Genomic DNA, 18,879 nt, shown 5'->3' with positions numbered 1-18,879 from the left:
GCATCTTCGCCGGCAGTAATTTCGCACTTCGTGAGCTTTTTACACATATGAGAGGTTAGGCATACTCGAGCTGCCAAGGGACATTGTTATAGATCTGCTCCGAAAACGAAAATGTCTCGAGGGACTCACCCGGAAGTTGCTTTCTATTGCAGGCGGGTACCTGCATTTCTAGACCTGCTATTTCCTGTAGTAGGTTGGAGTCCTGCTTATCCCATGGCTCAAGTCAACATCTAATTGTATGCGTGTATATGGGCAAGTTGGTTCAGTGTTAAATAGTCCAAAGACGGTATATTTGGTGGTAACTTTCAACATCTCGGAACAGCTTGTTTTCTGCCAAACCCAATCTTTTACTATAAACCAAAATCGAGTAACATCAGGCCAGAAAATTGCGCAACGAAGATGTCGTTACGAGCCTGACCTGGCTTGGTTAGGCGACCCTCGCACCTGGAAGTTTGGAGTCGAGATCAAAGACGTCTTGTTTAGCATGTCTAGCACATGGGCGAGAACATTGAGTCGCTACGCCAACAGTGTCCCGGTGTGCTAGTTATACACCACGCGGAGGAGTGCGGAGGCGACTATGGTAACATGGACGCACCAAGCCAGCCTGCTTCCATCGCCTCTAGCAAACAGAAATCATCCAGCCTAGCAATACTTTTCCCCCCGCTCTGGCACATCTCCTGATAATCCCGCCACGCCGCAAACATCAGCACAGCAAAGCTCTGCGCCTCGGGCGACTCGGTATGCGGCGTGCGGTCGCCCCAGCCGAGCGGGTTGACGACGGGCGCTAGCAGGCCGCGGGAATCGACGCGCGCGACGATCTCGGGCCGCTTGGCGTCGGCCCACGCGACGTATTTCTTGTTATTATTGTTGCCGCCAAACTCTTCCGGCACCAGCACCGCCAGCCGGTACACGGTCGATGCCAGCAGCGTCGTGCCCGCCAGCTCGCCGAACCAGGTCGTGTCGTTCAGGTAGTTGCGCAGCAGCGGCTCGCGGGGCTCCGCGGCGTCGAGGGCCAGGGCGGCGTCGAGAATGTCGCGCAGGATGGCCTTGGCGGTCCGGATACCGGCTTCGAGATCGGTCTTTTTCTTGTGGTTCGGGGGAACTTGAGCGCCGTCGCCAGCACCCGCGTCAGCCCCGCGGCCGCCCACGCGTTGCCTGTGCTCCAGATTCCCAGGTCCTGCGTCTGAGGACCAATGATGTGGTGCCAAAGCCCACCTGCCGCGAAAGGGTCGTCCTTCTTTTTCGTCTTGGGCACGCCGAGGACGTCGCGGTACAGGGAGCACTGGCGCAGCACCTCGGCTAGCAACGCCGCATCGGCAGTCTGCACGGCCCAGTAGGCGAGGGCGGGCGGAGCCATGTAGAGGAAGTCAGCCCATAGCTCGGCGACTGCCTCGCGGTGGCTGATGGCGCCGTTGGGCCAGCGCGGGACCGCCGTCAGGAGGTGGTCCATCTGCCGCCCAGCAGCGTTGAGGTAGTCGGGCTCCGTTTGACCAATCAGGACGGCAAAGACGCCCAGGGAGGCGGGGTCGCCGGCTGCGCCTGCAGTAGTGATAGAGGCGTCAGCATGGATTATCTTGTTTGTGGGTATTATCCCTCGTCAATCCACGAGTTGGATACGGGACTGGCTAGTGAGAGGCTTCCAGTCCAGAGGGGGTGGTTGAAGGGCTAGTAAGCACTCTACATTCCCTCCTTCCCTAGGGTGGAAACAAAGACACCCACAGATGCAGAGGCAGCACAGGAAGAAGATTCAGGGAGATATAGGAGACATGAGAGCAGGCTCACCATCGCCATCGACGAGCGTGGTTTGGTTTGTCCAGATATGAGGCTTCACATAGGACAGCGCTTTCACGTCGTGGACCTGCAGCACGGGTACCTTGCCAAGGGGGAAAGGGTCGGAGCCAAAGACAGAGTACTGCGGATTGTACCACTCGAGCAGAGCCTCGGAGAAAGCACCGTACTCCCAGCTGTGCGTGGCCAAACGGTAGCCCTGGGCGATAACGTTGTTGATCAGCTCTGCAGACATGGTGAGTAGCTCTTTTGGTTGGCTCAAGCACTGGCTGCTATTGCTAGGTGTAATGGTGCTGATCCGTTACGTTACGGGGGTGACTGTACTTTGGTCTGACACTGACTGCAGTAGAATTGGTAAGACTCCCAGCTAATCGTATTCTCTGTCAGAGGGCCACTGAGTCGTAGCTGCAAGGTCCTCAGGCGAGTGTCGTCGCATCGATTCTATGCATCAGGCTGCAAGATTTCGAGTTCATTATGTAGTAGCTCCCTGATATTTGAGGCTGCTGACCCCTCGCCACCCACATCGTCAGAAGTGCACTTTCCGCCCGCCATCCTTCCACAAGTTTTCGGCTCGCTCACTAAGGATGGGATTTCGAGTAAGGCTCGCGTGCTGGCGATGAGTGTGTATGCGTGCAAAAATAGAGCGCGGGCGGGGTTGGCGAGCAGATAACGAATGCTTCATTCAATACCGTGATTCTAGTCGGGACTGAGAAGCGGATCACGATCGCCGGTTTTCGGATCTTCAGCTGAAGAAATGAAAAAGTGATTCCTGCATGTTGTGTTGCACCGCAGCTTTGGATTTGCAGTTTTCGAGTAGGTTACAACGCATATGCACGTTGCTGACGAATCCCCGTCGGTGTCATGGGTGTTCCCGTGCTGTGATTCGAAGCCATGTGTTCCGCGGCTGCAGGAAAATCAGCCTGTCAGCAGCACTATCGATTTCCTACTTTTCGTAAAGCGGCCAATCTTTACTGCACCGAACGCCAAAGCCACTCTATCAAAGCCGCCTGATGCGGCTACCCTTTCCCACGAACTTGCTTTTCGTATTGATTTGACTCTCTTTTGGCCGGGTTCTTATTTTCCTGTCTGTTTTCGTTTTCATGGCTTGGACGAGATGGAAAGCTGGTCCATGAAGACTCAAGGTGGCGTTATGCGGTGTTTCTTCTTCCCACGTACCCTCCCGTAATATCTATTTATAGGGTACACAAGCTGATTGCTTGCTTTCCCAATCTTCATGTCAGTCATTTGGATCATCCTCTTCTTATCTCGATAACCAGGTAGTGTAATCATGCGTCAATATCACGCCTTGGATAAAGGCTTGAACTTCATTAGTAAAATCACCAAAAATAGCAATAATAACCCCCAAAAACCTTTTAGGACTGGTTACCTGCTATTGTCAGCTTTCCGATGAAGTTTCACGAATTTAATATCTCCCGCCGCCACTGTCTCTATCTCGACGTGTGCGCTCCCCGTGCTGCATGCGCTGCTCGTATCCTCCCGCCTCATGATATACGACACCCTCCTCATGCCATGGCTTGGTTGGGTGGCTCTCAGGTAGCTCTGCTAGTCTCTGCTCACCAAGCAGTTCGTTGACGATGCTGGTGCCAGCAAGTTCCGATGTTGGCGTGATGGGAGATACGGAGTTGTATTGCGGGTCGCCGATTGCTGGAGGTACAGATGAAGCAAAGTCTGCTGTCTCTGGTTTGATGTCGGCATGAGCAGCCGATGCTGTTGCTGCTGCTGCTTGCTTCTTCCCTATCCGCCTTCGTCGCCAATAGTAAAAGACTGTTGCGAAGATGGCGAGAAAGGCAACTCCGCCTACTGCACCCCCGGCAATTGCGCCTATATTGGTCGAGTTCGAAGCACCCTCCGACGATTCGGGTGGTGGTGTTGTGCCGCCGCTAGGGTTCGGCACAGGAAACGGGGCAGATTGGTTGCCCGTGCCGGTGAACAGGTTTGCGACCTGAAACGAGGTCCAACCTCCGCTGGGAAGCAGTTTGTTTGCCCCTCCTTGGGGTCCGCCACCAACTACTGCTGAAATTTGTGGTGTAACTTCATACGCTGGTTTTTGCGAGTCGAATACGCTTCCCCAAGCAGTCGTTGACAGGTCGAGTATGGCTACACCCATCCATTCCCAGTCGCAATTTCCTGTGTAATCAGTGCTGTTGACGCCTCCGACCGTAATCATCTGTCGACCCCCAACGAGATGGCATGCGTGCCCATAGCGTGGTAAGACGCCTTCGTATATCTGCCGTGTAATTAGGCTCAGAATCCATTATATTCTAGGCCACAGAGCGCATACAAGTTGGCAGGAGGCGGCATGTATGCGGGTTGAGTTGTACGCACCTTGATCCATGTAAATGACGGAAGACTGAGAACCCATATATCGTCATAATAGGTGTTCTTATTGGGATCCCAGCCTGGGGAAGGTTAGTATGAGCCCCTTGTCTCAAGTAAGGACTGCCTACCTCCGTATAGAAAGATATTGAAGCTGGAGTTGTCGGGTGCAGAAACCGACAACAAACAGAAATCGACCCGTGGCTGCGGGGCATCCCCCATGATGGTCTGGGACACCCATCCACTCGTCGCATTCAGGGTGCCGATAGTAGCGACGTCAAAAATGTGTACCTGGCTCATACTGACTATTTTCAGGTGAGCATAGATGATGTGAAAGCATGAGTGAAGCTGCATTACCTAGATGCAGAGACTGCTGGCTTCCAGTTGCGCCCCCCCACCGTCACTAACACACCCTTCTGGCCAATTCGAGGTATGTAGACCATCCCGCCTCGAACTCTAGGGGACCCATCGCCGAGGCTACTTGTTGAGATGTTCGTAGCCTTGATTTATTGATATTAGTGTAGTTCGGCAGATATCATTGCATAGGCTGCGTACCGTATGTTTATGGAGGTCCAATGCTATCATTCCTTCCAGATTCGTGGGGGTGTGTTGGCGCTGGCAGTAGCCGCTGAAGATAAGTTCGAGATCATACCGTTGAGATAGAAGGCCATTCCCTGCTCGGTAGCTTCGGCGAAGGCTCCCCAGCTCGGGCGCTGCGGCGCGGCCAACGAAACATCGTATTGAGTCCATGCATGCGTCTGGGCATTGAACCCCCATCTGTGTTCAGCTGTCAGTAGGGGCGGTGACGCTTTCGGGAATGATGCATTACAAGGAATATTGGTTTGTTGTCGGTGCTTGGTAGTCTTGGAATGAAGTGTTGAGGGTGGAAGTTGCACCTCCGTAGAGATATATCTGGGGGTCGTTGTTCGGGCCGTGGAAGAGCGCCCCTGACCCGACTTTTGGGACATAATTGGATGTGCCATCAGCGACGGTCTTATTGATGGCAACTTCACTAATGTTCTTCTTCCAGTCCCACGACTTAGTCATGTCAATTGCGATGACATAATTACCTTTGGAATGTGTCAGTTGATATCTGGCACGACGGCAACGCAAGGGCTCAGGATACTTACTTTGGCCCAAGGTGATGGGACCTGTGTAGTTCAACCGGTCGTCATGAGCAGCGGGCTGGGCTATCGTTAGCCATGGCGCCTCGAAGATGCCTGGATAAATGGGGGTGACCGTGTTCACTCACGTTGTTGAATTGCGACCGATCTGAAAAGGACGCCTGTCCGCCGTCTATGTATAGAACACCATTCTTCACCTGGCTCTGGTGGTACCACCGACTGGTTGGCGGTCCACAGTCAGCTCTGGAAAGTAACGCGATATCGCCTTTGGTGGGAATGAGGCGACGCTTGCTCGGGGCCGGAGTCAGATTGAAATTCAACATACCTGCAAAACTGATTGATAGGATCCAGCCCTGTCGCCGATGCCAGTGGAACGCCGAGTGCACAAGCCGCCGGTGACAGCCACAGTATTCCCAGTTGCAATAGTATCATCTCGTCTTTGCTGAGCTACTTGACGCGTCTGGGTGTTGTTTCTTTCATTATCATCTCGTCGAGAACAAGAATATCAATGGGAAGATGTCAAAGGTATGTAGGTAGGTAAGCAGACAGAGAGAGACACCCCACCCAGGGCAGTATTGGGAAGAAGACCCTTATACAGCGTTACCGTGTCTTCCATGCATACATACATGCAGTGTAGCTGCAGCCCGAGGGCTTCCAGAACCCCCAAGTACCACGTATTATCCAACGCTCTGTGTGTGTGCGACACACCCAAGTGCCGACCCTACTCTTCCATTTCATGCGCCAAGCTTCAGCTCAGTAGGAGTGAGTGACATCAGGCAATTGGAAGCTCTGGAAAGACATGGCAAATTCCGGAGTCTGACAAAAGATGATTCGGCGGTCGCGACGGCGAGGCTGTCTGTTTCTGGGTGTTGCGGATGCAGGAGGGCGTCTTCCAACCAGTGAGATGGCGGATTTGCGAGGTTGGATTGTTCCCAAGTTCCCAGTGACTGAAGGGATCGGCAATGCGTCGTTGGATTTCCGTGTGGCAGTGAGTCAGCCACCATGCTGACCACGAAGCGAAGTCGTTTCTGTATTTGCTTTCGCAATCGTTCCAAGCAAATTGGTTGAACAAATCAACAGCTGGTGGGTAGCGATATAGTACGATGCCCTCGATCCGTCACCGGAGAGTTTCGTGCTTGGAGCAGATAAAGAGGAAAGCTTCAGATCCCAGACACCAGCGGTGCCAACAAATGAAACCCAAAATCAATCCAAGGTTCTTTAAGCATGTTGCTAAGGCGCTGATGGCAAGTACGGTCCAGTGTTCTAGCGCTTACTTACAGTGGTACTCCGGGGTTAATTAGCGCTAAGGAGCACTGACAGGCGGGGCAGACTAGAACAACAGCAACTCAATGACAGATTGGTTGATCCACGAACATGTCATGCACAATTCGAAGCATCAAACTTGCAGGGTGTTGCACTGTAGATGCATGTATGCATTGTACGTATCTAATTGCGCACCTTGGGGCTGCCTAAGTGTTACATTACTGAGCTAGCTGGACACTTCACAAGACCACTGGCCCTATCTTTCCAACTGGGTTACAGATTTGGGTACTGGTGTTGTTGATCCCCCAAATCTGAGCCTCCACCAACTCGATCGACCCATTCGTGCCACCTTACGACGACTTGGCAGCCTCCAGGATGACATCGGCCGCCTTCTCGCTAGCCATGTAGATGGCCGTGACGATGTACATGCCCGGGATGCGGGGGAAGATGGAGGCATCGACGACGCGCAGGCCCTCGACGCCGCGGACGCGGAGCTGGCCGTCCAGAACAGCCATGGGGTCACTGTCGGCACCGATGGGCGCAGTGCAGGACGCGTGGTGGCCCCAGTGCTCGTCGCGGGCAAACTGCTTGAGGTCCTCGTCGGACGAGACCTCAGGCGGCGGCCAGACGCGCTCGAAGGCGCCGTCCAGCGGGATCAGCCCCTCGAAGGCGTCGATGCTGTACTTCATGCCCTCGAGCACCGCCTGTAGGTCCTGCTCGCCGCCCACGCCCTCGCCCAGGCTGTGGAACGTGATCTTGGGTGTGTCGCGCGGGTTGGCTGACGTCAGGTTGACGGTACCCGCGTTGTTGCGCGAGTGCGCCTTGAGCGTCAGCCAGGTCCAGATGCTCAGGTCCTGCGTGGCGTGCACCGAGTAGCCCGGGAAGTAGCCGTTGAAGTAGGCTGGGACGCCGCCCAGGAACAGGTCGTGGTCGTCGTTCTTGTCGGCCTGGGACGAGTGGTGCAGGAAGCCGAAGGCAATGCCGTTGGTCGTGTAGGCGCCCTTGAGGGTGCCGCCAACGCCGTGGGACCACTGGTCGTAGCAGGGGTCGCTGCCGTTGAGGAACTTGCAGCGCTCGAGCAGGCTGAAGGCAGTCGGGGCCTTACCGACGACGCCGACCTCGTAGCGGTCCTGCATGTTGCCGCCGACACCGGGGAGGTTCTTGACAACGGGGATGCCATGGCTCTCGAGCTCCTCCTTGGGGCCGACACCGCTGAGCTTCAGGAGCTGAGGAGTGTTAAAGGCACCGGCAGAGACAATAACCTCGCGGCTGGCGAAGACGGTACCGGGAACGCCACCGTCGGTAGTGCTGGCGCGGGGGTCGGCGCGGTACAGGCTCTGGCCGACGAGGTAATCGACGCCGGTGGCCTTGGGCGCGGTGCCGGTGGTGTCGAAATTGACCTTGGTGACAAGGGTGTTGAGGGCGATGTCGAGCTTGTACTTCTTAGAGCCGTCCCGGTTAGTGGCGCGGGCGACCTCGACGACGAAGGCCCGGGGCGAGCTGCGGGAGTAGTTCTCGTCCATGGCCAGCGGGATCTGGTAGATGACCTCGGCCGTGTCGCGGTCGCGGCTCGGGTTGTTGATGTCCAGGGCCAGGATCTCGAGGAGGCCGGTGACGGTGGTGACGAGCTTGCCCAGGAGGCCCTTGCCCATGGCGGTCGCAGCGGCAACGACCAGCGAGGCGACCTTGAGATCCTCAGCGATCAGGGCGACGGGGGTCAGGCGGGTCTGCAGCCAGCCGCCGAAGCCGTGGCCGGCAATGCTGTTGGGCAGGTAACGGCACGCCTCGAGCTTCTCGAAGTAGCCTTGCATCTTCTCGGCCTTCCAGGAGTCGTCGCCAGTCAGAGCGGCGATGTTGTTCCAATCCTTCTTGGTAGGCTTGACGGTGACGTAGGCGTTGTGTTGCGAGCAGCCTCCGAGGGCACCGGTTCTCGGGTACAGAACGCCCTTCCTCACGCTACCCTCGGGAGGGTTGGTGCCGACATAGTAATCGCCCTGGGGGTGACGTAGGCCATCTTGGTGTCTCGGATGGCCTGAGTCTCGTTGGCATAGTGCTCCACGAAGTAGTCCCAGCGACTAGGGTCTGCAATGATGTATTAGTGTTGTCCTTTCTTCATTCCCAGGGCGAAGAGATTGACTTACTGTACTCGCTGGCATACGGATGCAGGGCAGGGACTTGGATCTGTCTATCAGTTCCGTGGTCCTCACCGGCATCGATCAGCAGGACCGAGTGGCCGGCGAGGGCGAGACGGGCGGCCAGAGGAGCACCACCAGGTCCCGAGCCGACGATGACGTACTCGTAGGTCGAGTTGGGCTTGGGGCCGGAAGTCGGGTAGTTCTCGCCATTGGGAGGGTAGATGTTCTGCTCCGGGTGCATTGGGTAAGACCATTCCCATCTGCCGGGTAGCGAGTCAGCTATGTCACCTTGGTAGGGCTGGATATTGATCAGAGGATAACTTACGCGGAGGCGCACCCTGCCAGGAGGGCAGCGGACACGATGGGTCTCATTATGAACTACGAATACTGATATTGATGCTGAGGGGTGTTAAATAAAAGAATGGATGTGTTGATGCGACGACGAGGTCGCTATCGGTCGAGCTGTATTGAACGAGTGACAGGCGCGACAAGGAGCAGCAATCCAAAACCAAAAAAGGAGTGACGCAGCAATGCAGCTGGATGGTGGATGGTGGTTGAGGACCGGATGCAACTCAGATCGATCAAATAGGGCGCCAAGTGTGCTTAAGAAGGGCGAGTTCGGCACCGTCCAAAGAAGGAGAACGCTGACCCCACAGACAATAGATCCCGAGGCTCAGGCATCGTGAGGGAACTCGATTCCGGCATCCCGGGACGACACCACAAAGAGTGATTCCCCTAACTCATTGCCTCCTGCTGCGCATCCAGCTCCAGCAAGTAAAGGTGCGATAGTCAGGATGACTTCCTGAACGAGTCAACGTTGGCCGAATAATCGCGCGTATCTCATTTTCCAGAAGGCCTGCCCTTGTCCCAGCCAGCGGGGACCAGGTAGGGCTATACGCATAGGATCCCCGGCCAGTCCTCTCACACGTCTGAGCAACCGTCGGACTTCCCTCTCGCACTGGGTGCTGACACTGACAAGGAGCAGGGATCAGGGGGACCAGGAACCATGTCTGTGTGTTCCTTCAATCTCGACAGGGGTCCAACGAATAACACAGTGGGGGGATGTGACGATGTAACCCACCTTGATGCTATCGCTGCACAGACAATTAAAGAATAACCAACGGCACAGGAGGCACAGGAGGCACAACGTTTCCACGGCAAACGGGTTGCCCTCTCGCAACAACAACGACCCGAGAATTTGGGTGTTCTACTCCTCTTAACACGCAATAGTCGTACGAAGTGTTTGATAAGGTGGACACGCCATGCAAGGCACCGTTTTGACAACTGACAATGTCGCATGTGCCAGCCACCGGGCCACTGAGGGCGTGTGAGCCGTACCTCTATCGCATACCGGGCGGCTTGGGGGCTCAGGTAAGGGATAGCCGATCGACAGCGAATCTATGTATGATCTATTAATTGAATTCGGGGGAACTGCACGCCACTTAACTAACACATTTGACGTCACGTATATCCCACCGCCTCAATGCCTCATACAAACCCTGGTTTTCGTCGGGAACATAGAAGATGCCGATAAGGGGTTCATGAGTCGGACTGCCGCGAGAGCGCGGTGCCGCATCTGGCAGGCGCCGCACAAAATGGATCATCAAGGTTTTTCCAGACGTAGATCTAAAGCTCTTCCATTACCCGCCCACTATATGCAAGGCGGTCTGAATACTCTCGTTCACACACATGGTGTCCAGCCCATGGACTATACAATCCACTCCCCAGTATACGAAGTCATGAAATGGTAGGAGATTACCGAATGTTTCTCGTGTGTATATCTGACGAGCGAACTGTCGTATACAGATACAAGCAGACACTAGGGCTCACTGCTCACTCTGGTGACCGGCGGTTTACCCCGATGTCTGATTATGTCTGTGGAGTCCTGGTGGATTGCTGTCCATGCTGTAAAGAGGGAAAGAAATGATGGTTTACATACCCTGCCACTAACACTTCCAGAAACAGGGCGTGCCAGGTCCGGGCCCGTGCCGACCACATTACATAAACAGGGAAGGTCTGTACGTAAGTGGATAGTGATCGACAGTACAGACAATATCACAAAACCCGACCCTCTGGCAGAATTCAGGGTGGCATCGAAAGTGGGTTCTCGACGATGTGATGAAACTGGGCAGCCAACATACAAGCAACGATACACCTTGCAAAGTCTTGAGGGGTCACTCACACTTACTCAGTCTTCAAGATTCGTGCACTGAGGCGACTAGGGTGATGTCTTTGAGCGGATTGAAGAATGGAAGGGAAAGGTTGTGGTGAGTAATATGGTGATCATATAGTCTCCACTCTCAAAGATACTATAAGCTGGGCTATAAATAAAACGAATGTTGGCCGTGAAGCCGTATGGGATGGTAGTAGAGCGTAGCCAGCCCACCCATCCAAGTAATGATGACAAAACCCCCGTTTTGATACGCCGTGCGATTTTATGCAGTCCAATATATACAAACAGAGAATGGCAATTAATAAGGATGATGGTATCATGTGAAGAAGAAAAGTTAGAATAAGGAGTGTTTCCATCATCCTCATCAGTAGCCATCCCGCTTCTGCCTCTCATAGGGGGATTCGAAGCTGTCATTGCCGCTGATAGCCACGCCCACAGGCGTCTTGCTCCGCGAGTTGATCTCGACGAGCGGCACAAAGTCCGACTCGTCGCCATGGCGGGGCACGCCCTGGGCCGCCAGCTTCTCGCCATCGCCGCCGGCGCTGCGACTGCCAAAGGTGCCGCTGCGTGGCGCACCGCTCTTGCCCGAGTGGCCGGTGCTGTAGCCCGACGACCCGTTGGAGTTGCCCTTGGAGGAGCCGAGCGCCTTGGCGCCCATGGCGACGAACAGGGCGCGCAGCGCGGGCAGACACGCGCACACGATGCCGACGTGCATCTCAATCGTCGACCAGTACGCAGCCTCGTTATAGTCCCCTGAAACATGACCAGCCGGGGTTAGTCTTTTTAAAGTTCAATAGCGGCGGGACCTGCCCGGCAGCTCGGGCCAAGACAGGGAAGGCAGAAATAGGGGGAGATGGCTTACAGGTGATGTTTTGGGAGGCGGCGAACACAATCAACGAGCGTAGTCGAATGGCACTGACGATCGTAACACTGGGAAAGGGGCTAATGTCAGCTTCTCCTCGCAAGGAATCCCGCAGAAGGCAAAGAAAGTGGAGGACAGGGTGGAGAAATACTCACAAGATACCGAGACTGAACATGACCATGATCATAATCTTCTTCTTGAGGTTAGTCTGGAGCGCGTACAGTTGCTTAAGCGGCAGGACGAGGATGATCAGGTCCACGACGATATTCAAGATGGCAGACATCCACCCTTGCAGATGAATGTTGTTGCACTTGCCCTGAATGGTGCTGTCGATCTGCTTCCACGAGTAGTTGAGTGGCTGGCACTGCAACATGGTGGCTACCACGAACGAGATGCCATACGCAGCGGTGAGACCAATGACACCATAGACAATGCGGCGGAAGCTCTGGTCGGGAAAAGACGCGCAGGATGAAGATCAGGATCGAAATCTTGTTGACGGCAAGGGCCGCAAAGTAGAAGATCTCGCCGAGGTAGTACAGAAACAACACGTTCTCGATATTTTGCATGGGCAGCGTCCACATGTCCCGGCCGAGGCCGTTGTTAGACAGCAGCACCGAGAAGACGGTCGGTGGCATCGACAACGCCAAGGCCATCAGGATCGTCCAGTCGTCCCAGCCGAGCTTGCGGCCGCCAGCCGGCAGGCCCGACATCATGCGCATGGCACAGACAACCACGGCAATGACACCACCGACGACACCGATGAGTAGGGGCTTTTGTGTCTCGTCGCGCAGAGGCACGCCGGGCATGCACATGGTCATGGATGCGTTCTTAGACACTACGATTCGAATATCGTATCAGTCTTGGTTGTCTGCCATACCCAAAGGGGTGGGGTGGGAACAATGATAATAAGTTGGTGGAGAAGGGGGAACGAAGATCACTTACTCAAGGCCTCGTATTTAGTGCATCCTCCCAGGATGCATACCCCCAGCTCAGCATTGAGAGGCTTGTTGGTGCATAGACACTTCACATCTGTCGTGTGGCAGGGTGACTTTGGAATGACCTCAGCGAGGCAGCCAAGCTATACGTGACCTGTTAGTAAGGCCCACGCCGAATTGCTTGAGAGGTGGTTGACTCACAGCGCATTTTGGAAACATTTGCAGAGCCATCTTCATGGCCGCAGCACCTGCCGCCGCCTCTGCAGATGCCGCCGCCGTGTGGTTTGACGCTTCTGTAGGCGCGGAGGCCGACTGTGCTTGGACGCAACCCGCCAAGAAGGCCGTGGCTGCCAGCGCGAAGGCCTCGAGTCTCATGTTGTCCGGAAAATATGTCGTGCTCTGGTGGCCAGGAAGAAATGGGAAAGAGGGCGCGGAGTGAATGCACAACTATAGAGTACACCAACAGCCTATTCAACCCAGAAAATAGAGAAGCAACCAAGAACAAGAATCAGGACCAGAAAGCGTCCGTCAAGTCGTGGGGGAAGTGCAAGAAGATATCATTAACGAAAGTCTGGAAATGCGGGGGTTTAAAAAGGGAGTGTAAGCCGGCCGGTAGATCGAGAACTCCTGGGCGATAACAGACTATATCCTCTTTGAATTCGGCCGAGTGTTGGATCGGTTCGGACGCGAATACCGACGATCATGGAGAGTTCCGTCAGATGCGAGGAGACTTGAGAGGAGACATTGAGGAGCCTCGAGATGGAAGGCTCGTTGGAACTTAGGGAACTTAGGTAAGGGTTGCTTGCATGATGCTTCAGAGAAATGGCATGACAGGGTCTTGGGGGCGATTATTGTGGCACTTTGTGATTGCCGGGCGTGCTGGTACAAGTTTCAACGCCAAGTGCAAATGAGAATCATGGTACACTCCAACCGGGACGAGTCGTCTGTCATACGACTTTGCCATGCTGGATACGGGTCTCAATGTAACCTCCTTTGGTAATTGGCACCCGCGGGGAGTTCCTAGCGTGGCCAGAGAGTTCAACGGTCGACGAAGGATCACACAAACCTCCTTTCCCCGGGGGTCGGTCCGCAGCATTAGCCCGAGAAGACTTTTCCCAGACCCTGCGGACGTACCGAGGCCCTTGGCCTTCAAGACCCAAAAGAATACGATATCATCGAGGATCTCGTGTGATTCTGATCTGCCAGCGGGGAGATTGATCGCAGGCCAGACGGCAATTGGAATGGAAGCGCAATAGCTGTAGAAGCAAAAGGAGAAGCCGTGAGTCGGGGCGGTGGAAGATAGCCGATGCTGGCCTGATTGGACAGGTCGGGAGGCGGTTTCCGTCGCCAGGGCAGGGGTTGTATACTCGAGCTGCCCATTCCACCTCCATCTCCACTGCGACCCCCATATCCAGCATAGGCCGTCCCACAGCCTGGAGCCGTTGGGCCTAGCATCATCAAACGATCCTAGCCTGTTCTAGTTCCAACCCTAGTGACGAGATCTTGGCGGTCAACAGGGGTATACATTTCGGACTTAGCGCTGTCAGACTTATTGGATTGTGCTGGTGACCGGCAGTTCCATCCAGCATTAACCTGTCTGCCCCCCTGTCACTCCAGGCACCCTTGTTGTTGACTGACATGTCGAGAGGGGAGCCTATATGACGATCTTTCCTGCTTTCCTCCATACCAGCGAAAGAGTTCTGCCACACCCATGTCAGGAACAATCTCATCGTGGAATATGGTCCGCCCCTTTGGGATCTTGGTCGCAACCCGCGAGCGGAGCCGAACACAGCGTGCCAGCCACGAGAGTCACTGTGCCATTCAGTGTCACCGTTTCCGTAGATCAGCGAGGGAAAAGGCCAGACCAGACCAGACTGACAGGCCGACGTCCAATCTAGTCTTTCCAATTGCTCATCCTATCGTGATGCGTTGTTGACAGTCGAAACCAACTCGTCGAGATACCCTCATCGTCGTTCATTACATTCCAACTCCCTGTCGCTCTTTCACCACCGCGCTCTGTCGCGACTCGCTCATTTCTGATTAATCATGAAGCTTTCGTTCTCTGCCTGCGGCCTCAGCGCCGTTTTCTTCTCGGGCTTGGTCCACTCCTTCCCAACGGCCGCTAACTTTGCCAAACTGGCTGGTCGCGATGGCCTCAACTCGCTCTCCCCGAGGAACTCCATAAGAGTTTGTTGGGCCTGAAGGAAAAGCGCCTTCTGTTCGACCCCTTGACCGAGCCTATTGATGGTCCGTTATAACCTCCTTCCCCTTCTGGCCTGTCGGCCGTTGCTGACATGTTTCGTGTGCAGTTAGCGGCAAGCATGCCTTCCAGCCGCCTAACTTCGCAAAGGGCGACCAGCGCGGTCCCTGCCCGGGACTGAATGCCTTGGCCAACCACGGCTATATGTCTCGCGATGGTGTTGTCGGCGTAAGTTGAGTTCTCAATAGTGTCTTATACGTTCGATTGACTGACCAGTGCAATGTAGTTCCTCGAAGTGGTTGAGGCTGGTAACAAAGGTAATGAGCGACGAATCATAGGGACTTGTGGCGTAGACTAACAGGCTTGATGGCAGTCTTCGGTATGGGCATTGAGTTGATCACTGTCCTCTCCGTTATGGGGACTGTCGGTGTCGGCAACCCTCTGTCCCTGACGCCTGGCTTTTCAATTGGTGGCAAAAGCCGCAAGTCTTCCAACATTCTGGGCAACCTTTTGGGACTTCTCGGTACGTTTAACCAACATGACGCTCCCACATTAATTCGCTCTTCGCGTGGTCTAACAATCTCGCCCAGGAACCCCGCGCGGTCTTGATGGCAGTCACAACTGGATTGAGGGCGACGCCTCGGGCACCCGCGATGACCTCTACGTGACGGGCGACGCCTCGACCATGAACATGACCCTGTTCAAGATGATGTACAACTCGGTCGAGGGCGACATCATCACCCTGGACGACATCGCCGCGCGCGCCGCTGAGCGCTTCGACGAGGCCATCGCCATCAACCCCAACTTCTACTACGGGCCCTACACCGGCCTCGTCGCGCGCAACGCCGGGTACATCTTCTCCGGCCGACTGCTCAGCAACCATTCTCAGGAGAACCCCACCGGCGTTAGACTCAGTAAGTCCATGTTCTGTCCCCACCAACCCGTCCGCGATCGCGGTATTGATTCGCAATGTGATATAGCCAAGGATGTCATGCGAAGCTTCTATGGCGTGCACGAGGAGAACGGCGAGCTCGTCTACAAGAGGGGCTGGGAGCAGATCCCCGAGAACTGGTACCGGATCGCGGTGGACTACGGCCTGGTGCAGACGAACCTGGACCTGGTCGACTGGATCATGCAACACCCGGTGTTGGCCAGCGTCGGCGGCAACCTGGGCCGGGTCAACAGCTTCGCGGGCGTCAACGTCGAGGACATCACGGGCGGCGTGCTCAACGCGACGTCGCTGCTCGAGGGCAACAACCTGATGTGCTTCGTACTGCAGGTCGTAAAGACTTTCGCGCCCAACTCGCTCTCGTCGCTCTTCCAGACGCTCGAGCTGCCCCTCAAGCTCGTCAACGACGCCGTCCTCAGCCCGCTGCTCGACCTGTCCTGCCCCGCGTTCAAGGACATGTCCATGGACGGTAAGGACTTCCTCACCGGCCTGATGGACAAGTACCCCGGCGCTGCCAAGAGCGGTTTCGCCTTCTAAATTGGTCTTCGTGATTGGCGTACGGAGTTCTCCCTAGAGGTGACCGTACCGCTGGGCCTCCAACGAAGCCCCCAATACCCCCTTACTTAATCTTGTACATACAACCTTTCGTGGTAGTTCTAATCAAAACGTATCTGCCCCTCAAACCTCGCTGGTTTCGGACCGAGTCATGGCTCTTGCTCCTCTGATCGCAACCCACCAGGTTGCGCCACCGAAATGGATATATGTGGCTGTGCGTTGGCGCCCAACGATGCAGCTACAAAAAGGCCAGATCAACTTAATGGATTGAAAAACGAACCTCTCATGACGTGACTTCAGAGCCGTGATCATCAAGAAGAATAGCATCGTCCGCATAGCACGAAATCGCAATCATGAAGAACCCATTTTGCCTGTCTGCCGTATACAAGACCGTCGACGACGGTGAACTCAAGGCGGACATCCAGGTCCCGTACGCCAAGGAAGGCTACCCCTTCGGCGTTAAATGCCCAGTGTGTGAGTTCAGCAACGAGCGTATATGAGGTGGCGGCGCTATTTGTTCTGCGCTAACCCCCAAGTGCTGTTGCAGTCATCGACATCCCCAGCGAAGCCGGCCTGGGCGTTTCGTACTCCATCGTCAACAGGCAGCACAGCGAAGACCTCGTCCATGCGCGACGCGGCGTCGCTGTCAGCCCGGAGTACCGAGCGTTGGACCCTTCCGCCAACGGCTCGTCATCCTCGCTACTGAGTGCGCCGATCCAAGACTGCCGCGACCTCCTGGCATGGGTCTATGACGGTGGCTTGCAGCGGGCCCTGGACGCGGAGCACCCGGGACTCTACCCGGTGGACTACGACCGCGTGTACGCGTCGGGCATGTCCTACGGTGGGTTGTTGGCATTATCATTGGTGAGTTAATCTATCATATTCATGAGATGGCAATCGACGTCGTCTTCGTCATCAAATGGCGATGTGCGACGTTGGTTTCCCATGGTTTGAATGAATTAGGCTAACTCGCGTAAGGGATGGGACGTCCCCCGGACCGTCGCCGGAATCCTGGACGTGAGCGGCCCCTGCAACTTCAGCGACGATCGGTGGAGGGCGGCCAGCCAGACCGTGGCGTCGGGCCTCTCGTCGCAGCAGAGGCACGCGGATCCGAGCTCGCTGCGCATAGAGCCAGCCACGACGCACAGCTCCATCTTCGACGTCATCTTCGCGCCCGACGACAAGTTGGATGCGCATAACGAGCTCGACCCAGCCAGGAATGTGCACAGCACCTTCCCGCCCGTGTTCATCGTTCACGGGCTCGGCGACGAGCTTGTCCCCATCGAGCTCAGCCGACACCTACTGGGGCAGCTCCAGACGAAGGGCGTCCGGTGCGAGATGGTCGAGGTCGAGGGCGCGGGACACCTCTTTGCGTCTAAGCTTCGGGACTCACCCGAAGCGGCCAAGCAGGTCAGCAGAGGAATGGACTTCTTGACTTCGTCGGAATAGGGTCAAAGACTGGGGGGATTCAATTGAGGTCAAAAGGTGGTACATTGTCGGCTTTGATCCGGTTTAGGTTCTGAGTCGCATGTAACATGAGCAGGGTTACCTCTACAACGTAGTGAATTGCAATTAGTTTAGGGTTACATCAGTACCAGGCAAGATCCGAAAGCTCAGTGTCAAGTTTTCAGCGCTACCGGTTTCTGGTTAGGTTCTTTGACCGTCTGCCTCATTCTGGTCATTGCAACAGTTGGCCTTGTGACTTCCAGGGATCATCTCCTGTCAATCCAAGTGACCCAGCAGGCCGGGCTGGCTAGCAGGTGCCCCTGTGCCATCGAGACGGGTCCATTGGGCCCCAAGTTCGTCCCTTACTTCGGTATTTCTGGCTGGTCGTGAACCAACATCCTGCCTCCCTTTGTCCCACCTACGGCATTTCGTGCGTCGGAATTGACAGGAGTTTATCTCGCCCTCAGACCATCTACTTTAACTCAATCGTTCGCCAAGGACTCAAGAAGCCCCGTAGTATGGCGCGATGCACTCGCACACACGGCTGTCTCTGCAAAAAGAAGGGGCTTTTACGGCAGTTGGCGATTGGTCTAATTACTGGAAAACAGGGAAAAGTGACAAAGAGTCGTCCCCAGAAAGTATCCTGCAATTAAGACCCCCGACCGCTAGCCAAAGCCGTTAAGACTTTCACGACAGGGGCCCCCGGGCGGCCCCGAAGCAGCAGGGATCGTCAAATACAAGCCCTTAATAATAGCGTCGACCACTATCTACCGAAGTCTGGTTGCGCCTTATTTTCAGCTGCACGCATCGTACGTTATTGAGTTGGGCGGGCGTTTGGCGTGAATCCAGGTCCCTGCCGTCGCCTTCCTCTGCTTGGCGGTATGGGGGAGTGTGAGGGAAGCAGGATTCACGCAAGCATACCAAGTGGATACGTGAGAACAAGCTATTCGACCATGATGAAGACTGTGAGCTGTTGAGGAAGGAAAGGGGCTATAGCCTCGAATCCCTTGGCTAGATGAATCGGACATTTCCGCCAGAGTTAGGGGACTCAAGGAGTACCGGATACGAAAATGACTATTGCTGAGTGCATAGTGTCTATATGATGTAAAGCT

At 55.3% G+C, this 18,879-nt stretch overlaps 6 protein-coding genes across 6 annotated transcripts; 2 read left to right on the top strand and 4 right to left on the bottom strand.

Moving 5' to 3' along the window:
- Positions 1 to 575: 575 nt before the first annotated feature.
- PG998_002320 (uncharacterized protein) lies at positions 576 to 2,023 on the bottom strand (the record flags this gene model as incomplete). The annotated part of the gene is made up of 3 exons (XM_066869138.1): positions 576 to 1,102; positions 1,192 to 1,539; positions 1,783 to 2,023. 3 exons carry the CDS (start codon positions 2,021 to 2,023, stop codon positions 576 to 578), a joined length of 1,116 nt encoding a protein of 371 aa, XP_066737553.1.
- A 1,188-nt stretch (positions 2,024 to 3,211) lies between these two features.
- PG998_002319 (uncharacterized protein) lies at positions 3,212 to 5,572 on the bottom strand (the record flags this gene model as incomplete). The annotated part of the gene is made up of 7 exons (XM_066869137.1): positions 3,212 to 4,036; positions 4,135 to 4,208; positions 4,257 to 4,430; positions 4,778 to 4,902; positions 4,955 to 5,195; positions 5,256 to 5,310; positions 5,378 to 5,572. The coding sequence occupies 7 exons, from the start codon at positions 5,570 to 5,572 to the stop codon at positions 3,212 to 3,214; spliced, it is 1,689 nt and encodes a 562-aa protein (XP_066737552.1).
- A 1,290-nt stretch (positions 5,573 to 6,862) lies between these two features.
- PG998_002318 (uncharacterized protein) lies at positions 6,863 to 9,019 on the bottom strand (the record flags this gene model as incomplete). The annotated part of the gene is made up of 3 exons (XM_066869136.1): positions 6,863 to 8,544; positions 8,654 to 8,907; positions 8,973 to 9,019. 3 exons carry the CDS (start codon positions 9,017 to 9,019, stop codon positions 6,863 to 6,865), a joined length of 1,983 nt encoding a protein of 660 aa, XP_066737551.1.
- Positions 9,020 to 11,184: 2,165 nt separating this feature from the next.
- On the bottom strand, positions 11,185 to 12,992 carry PG998_002317 (uncharacterized protein; the record flags this gene model as incomplete). Its single annotated transcript, XM_066869135.1, has 4 exons — positions 11,185 to 11,599; positions 12,262 to 12,517; positions 12,625 to 12,760; positions 12,819 to 12,992. 4 exons carry the CDS (start codon positions 12,990 to 12,992, stop codon positions 11,185 to 11,187), a joined length of 981 nt encoding a protein of 326 aa, XP_066737550.1.
- A 1,671-nt stretch (positions 12,993 to 14,663) lies between these two features.
- On the top strand, positions 14,664 to 16,303 carry PG998_002316 (uncharacterized protein; the record flags this gene model as incomplete). The annotated part of the gene is made up of 5 exons (XM_066869134.1): positions 14,664 to 14,804; positions 14,968 to 15,045; positions 15,104 to 15,134; positions 15,179 to 15,340; positions 15,408 to 16,303. The coding sequence occupies 5 exons, from the start codon at positions 14,664 to 14,666 to the stop codon at positions 16,301 to 16,303; spliced, it is 1,308 nt and encodes a 435-aa protein (XP_066737549.1).
- A 371-nt stretch (positions 16,304 to 16,674) lies between these two features.
- On the top strand, positions 16,675 to 17,770 carry PG998_002315 (uncharacterized protein; the record flags this gene model as incomplete). Its single annotated transcript, XM_066869133.1, has 3 exons — positions 16,675 to 16,795; positions 16,869 to 17,185; positions 17,285 to 17,770. The coding sequence occupies 3 exons, from the start codon at positions 16,675 to 16,677 to the stop codon at positions 17,768 to 17,770; spliced, it is 924 nt and encodes a 307-aa protein (XP_066737548.1).
- Positions 17,771 to 18,879: the final 1,109 nt, after the last annotated feature.

Source organism: Apiospora kogelbergensis (genome assembly GCF_038363985.1).
Source record: "Apiospora kogelbergensis strain CBS 113332 chromosome Unknown utg000001l_segment0_segment0, whole genome shotgun sequence".
NCBI classification, from domain to species: domain Eukaryota; kingdom Fungi; phylum Ascomycota; class Sordariomycetes; order Amphisphaeriales; family Apiosporaceae; genus Apiospora; species Apiospora kogelbergensis.
Note: the sequence above shows the minus strand (reverse complement) of the source record. Positions and strands in the feature narration are given on the sequence as shown.